The sequence below is a fragment of the Vespula pensylvanica genome, chromosome 9, assembly GCF_014466175.1.
Source record: "Vespula pensylvanica isolate Volc-1 chromosome 9, ASM1446617v1, whole genome shotgun sequence".
In the NCBI taxonomy this organism is placed as follows: Eukaryota; Metazoa; Arthropoda; class Insecta; order Hymenoptera; family Vespidae; genus Vespula; species Vespula pensylvanica.
The window spans coordinates 1236934-1241943 of NC_057693.1; the positions used below are offsets into that span (position 1 = coordinate 1236934).

At 28.1% G+C, this 5010-nt stretch overlaps 1 protein-coding gene across 1 annotated transcript in view; it reads right to left on the reverse strand.

Moving 5' to 3' along the window:
• Positions 1-2398: 2398 nt before the first annotated feature.
• The window catches only part of LOC122632016 (acyl-CoA Delta-9 desaturase-like), a 4193-nt gene continuing 1581 nt past the window's right edge, over positions 2399-5010 (reverse strand). Inside the window, exon 5 of the mRNA XM_043818387.1 lies at positions 2399-4948. Coding sequence (XP_043674322.1) covers positions 4621-4948 — 328 coding nt within the window. The 3' untranslated portion in view covers positions 2399-4620. The remainder of the gene's footprint in view (positions 4949-5010) is intronic.

Genomic DNA, 5010 nt, shown 5'->3' on the forward strand with positions numbered 1-5010 from the left:
ACGATGTTTGGGGTTGGGGTGACAAGGATCAAACACTAGAAGAGAAACAACAAACCATAGTCACGTATATTTCTTCGGCGAAGGATCGATAACTATTCTTTCTCTTCTTGTACTCTTTCCCCTTATTTATTTTTTCTTCTATCAAAAATATTTTTAAATTCATTCAACCAAATTAAGTAATTTGCAATCAGGAATTTATTATTCTTCATACAACAATCTTTGCGTTATGATTTCCTCTCTGTCCTTCCCCCTCTTTTCTTATTCTCATCTTATTCTTCATAATATAATATTTACGAGATAATTTTACAACAATATAAGTCATTCAATAGACGAATAGATTGTCTCTCATCTCAAAGTTTGAATGTAATAAAAATTAATCGGATTTTAGCATTTTGCTTTATGATTTGTTTCATGATTCTGTTTACTAAAAAAAACAAGTTGTAATACACGTGTATTTTTATTTTGATTGAAATTTTAAAACAAGTTAAAGTCTTTTCACGAAATAGTCAAAACATACATATCGATTCGTTGCATGTGTTTATTGATAATATAAAATGTTTTTAATTTGATAAGTATTATGAGATTAAGAATAATCTAAAGGAACGTAACGCGTTGAAAGAGAGAGAGAGAGAGAGAGAAAAAGAGGAAGTATATGCCTGTGTGCATATTTATCAAAAAGCGATGTTAATAATTTACTGGGAGATAAGAGCCATAATCTGCAACGATGTGTAGAGCGCTCAATATCACGATATTTTTTCAAACAATACCTTTCTTGTATATCTCCATTTCTTTGGGTAATTCGATCTTTGATCTTTTTTGCTTTAAACGAAACTTCTATTGGACTACTTGTGATATTCGATACCATGATCGGTATAAAATAAAATGATATATAATGAAAAAATAAGTACTTTTAATTTCGAAATATATGAAACACTTTCATATAATATTTTTCCATTATATTTATTTTAAGCAAATATTTTAAATATATTAAAGCAAAAATACAATTTGTTAAAAACCGACAGGATTCGATTCTCATTGTTGGAAAAAATTAAATTGAAATGTTTGTAACTATTTTTATGGCTAAGAGAATTTTTATTTGTTCTATAATGTTATGCCAAGATAAAATGTCAGTAATAAAATATTTTTATAGTGTTTTGTCTGAATAAATTGTCAGTAAAAAATCAAATAAAATCTGAAAGTTCGCTTTGAAATATTATTTTTATTTCCGCAAAGTTTGTTGTACGACAGGGCTCAGCATCACAGAACATATCAGAAATATTTAATAAAATATATAATAATGAAAAAAAGTAATCCATGTTTTAGATTTCCAATCAACGATAATTTAATCTTCTACGTGATCGAATCTTATTATATTCTACGTATATATTCTACGTATCAAATTATCATCTTCTTTCTTGGAATTGGAAAAATTTGCAATTTGGCAAATACAATAAAGTTTCTGATGATGATTAAAATTTGGCATAATTTCGATTTTATAAAAGTAGTTAAAACTATGTCGGGGGAAGATATCAGAAACGTTTTTCTTAAACTCGGGAGTAAAAAGATATCATTAACAGAAGTCATAATTGAATTGCAGAAGCTAAGCGAAGAAGAAGCTGAACGAGAAAACCTTCGTTTCTTTCATTAATATAAAGAGGAATTTGTATTTCATAAATTTATACGATCTATATGAATTAAATGTTAAGGAATTAATTACATAAGAAAATTTCTTTAAATTATTGATGTTTGTAATAATCAATCATGCTCTAAATAAAACAATGTCATTCATAATTTTATTGTTAGAATATATACACATATTTATTTAATAAAAGGAAATATTTTTTATTCCGAAATATCTGTTTCTTTTTTTATTAGATTTTCTAAAATAATTACAAATTACATAAGTATACTTGAAAATAAATTTGTATTGAATGGAAGATTTAATTCTACGCTTCAGACAATTTTGTGACATAATGTATTATCTTTAAGATTCCTTTACAGAAATTTTATAATCCTTAAATATGTAGGAATAAAAGAATTAATTGTACTTCGTATTACGTTTGTCGCCATAGCAGTGCTTATGTAATGAAAAGGATTAAAAAATGTTGCTATTTTAAGCACTCTTCAAAAAGATCGGTCGATAAAGCGTTGTTTCTTGTATCTACACTTATGAGAATCAATGACTATGTTTAATCTACGATCACGTGTATCAATGGACAGGGTAAGGAAGATTATTTCTTATTTCTACTCTTTCGAATCTATGCTCGGATCAATCATTGACATCTTAGCGTTTTTTACCTTATTTCCTCGATATAGTTGGGCTAATTGTATTTATTGTTGGTATAACAAAAAGAGGAATATGTTATTAAGGAAAAAATAAATAAATGTTTCGTTCAAATTCTATATACTTTCATTTAATATTATTACTATTATTTATGATTGGTATCTTTGATACTTTATCACAATTTCGATTAAATAACGATAGTTTATTCAAATTACTCGATACGTGTTTAATTTTCTTACGACTAACATTATTTTTCGGTTTGATATGACATAAAAATACCGAAATATTTGTGTATAATAATTTAAAGTTATCGCGCGCGCGATTGCTATTAACAAAATTTATATTAATATATGGAAAACATATATACTCTTGACATAACGTTGTTCCTGAGTGAGATACAGAGTTTATAAGGAACGCTTGAAATAATAATATACCCAGATACAAATAAAAATTATATACTGCGCAATGGCTTCGCCCATTTATTCACTCTTTAATGCTTAAAATTAACGTAGCTGAGAAATGTATCAAAAATTGCAGAGATCACGGAATTGACCATGCGGTATAAAAATTAGTAAAACTACATTTTTCGGCCATAAAATAGTTTATTCTTTTGTTATCCTCGTTCTCGTTTCGGCACTTGTTACAGTTCTATCAAACTGTAGCCACATTTATATCTTTTTAGTATCAATAGTAAAAATAATTACACAAGTGAGACGGATAATTTTATAGAGAGCGCGCTTTTTTGAATTGTTAAATTATATGAAACGTTTACATATAATATTTTTCCCTTGTATCTTCTTTATGCAAATATTTTTAAACATATTAATATAAGAATGATGAGAGCCAACAAAATTCAATCTTGGAGAAAATTAAAGTTAAAAGTTTGTAGGAATATTTAAAGACAACCAAATCTTATTTGTTCTGTAATATTTTGCCATAATAAAATTTAATAAAATAAACATAAAACGTTTATTAGTATATAAGATATTATGAAAATATTGCGAACAAATGAAATGATTTTACCGCATTACTCGGTCATTTTCCGAGTACTCTGAATAAACAACCTTAACTAAATAAATTATGGATTAATATATACACCCACACGCGTTTCTGTGCATAGGACGTCAATAAATTTTTACATTTATTATATACCCCCTTTCTTTTTTATACGTTCAAACGTACTTTATAATTTTTTCTCGGATTAATTTTTTTTTTTTTTTTTTTTTGGCAATATTATATTCGATTCACGAAGAATATTCACACAATATGAGTAAATTAATTGTTAGCCAGATTTGATGATTAACAATTACAATTCATCGACGTGGTTTAATTAATAATTTTTTGTTTCATTTATTTTTTATTGTTTTATTGTTATCACTACTGAAAAAATAAACAGAATGAGGTATGAGAATTATTCTAAGAAATAATTCGTCGATGAATGACGACAAACGAACTACTTTTGCAGTTAAAATATAACTTGTAGAAGTATTCTCATCGCTTCGATTAAGTTTCCAGTAGCAATAACATTAAAACGATTGCCCAAAATTGGTATTAATAAATGTATTAAATTTAAACATCGATCTTATATATATATATATATGTATACTTCCTCTTTTTCCCCTATATAAAAACTAGTATATGTAATAATAATAAGAAAACGGAGAAACCAAAGTGTCGCTAGTTTACTAACAAAAACAAAAACACAAAATATAACTTAAGTAGTTCCCAGAATGAAAATAATAATAATAAAAAAAAAAAAAAAAATAGAAAAAAAAAATAAATGTAAAATAAAATAAAATGAAGAGGACAAAAGAAAAGAAAAGAGAGAACCATGCTGACTTTTCTTCGCGTTGCTTACTTTGAAAGGCATCTGTGAAATTCTGAATGTTATTAAAGCGATCATGCCCGTTTTACGTTGACGTATTTATTAGAATCGTATCGGTAATGAGAATAGTCGTATCAAAATCTTGGAGACTTGTCGGATACAATTTTTCAAAGTCGACACTTTCGTTGCGCAACAACGGTTTTTTTTTTTTTCCGTTGATGAATTACATGCACTACTGGAATTTAATTTAATACACAGGTACAAAGATCACCCACTCAATAACAAAAATTACAATCTATCACGTATCATATAAGATACGTGATTTAAGGAGGAACATAGATGTATGTAAAAAGAGGGGGAGAATAAGGAAAATTATAAAGCAAAGATTCTTTTATAAAGAATAATAAACTCATGCTTGCGAATTACTTAGTTTCGTTGAGCGAATGTAAGGATATTCTAGAAAGAAGGAAAACAAATAAGCGCGAAGAGGACAACGAGAAAGAGAGAACAGTTATTGATCCTTCGTCGAAGAAGTATACGTGACTATGGCTTGTTGTTTCTCTTCTTGTGTTTGATCCTTGTCGCCCCAACCCCAAACATCGTGGGTACCATCACCACTTTTGAGTACGCGCGCTTTCACCATATCTTTCGCGACACTTTTTAGGTCATAAGCCCAACCTATTTTCGCAAAGAAGTCGATGAACGCGGTCGTGATATTAAACCTGTAATTACCCAATTCGCTAGTTTTGTAATCCCATGGAAATACGTGATGATAATTGTGCCAGCCTTCGCCTAACGCCATCATTGCTACTCCTTTGTTTTCCGAGGGATTGATGTATCTATAAAGAACAATTTCAACATTTACAAAACCATTCGTTAGAATTAACCATCTTATGTCGAT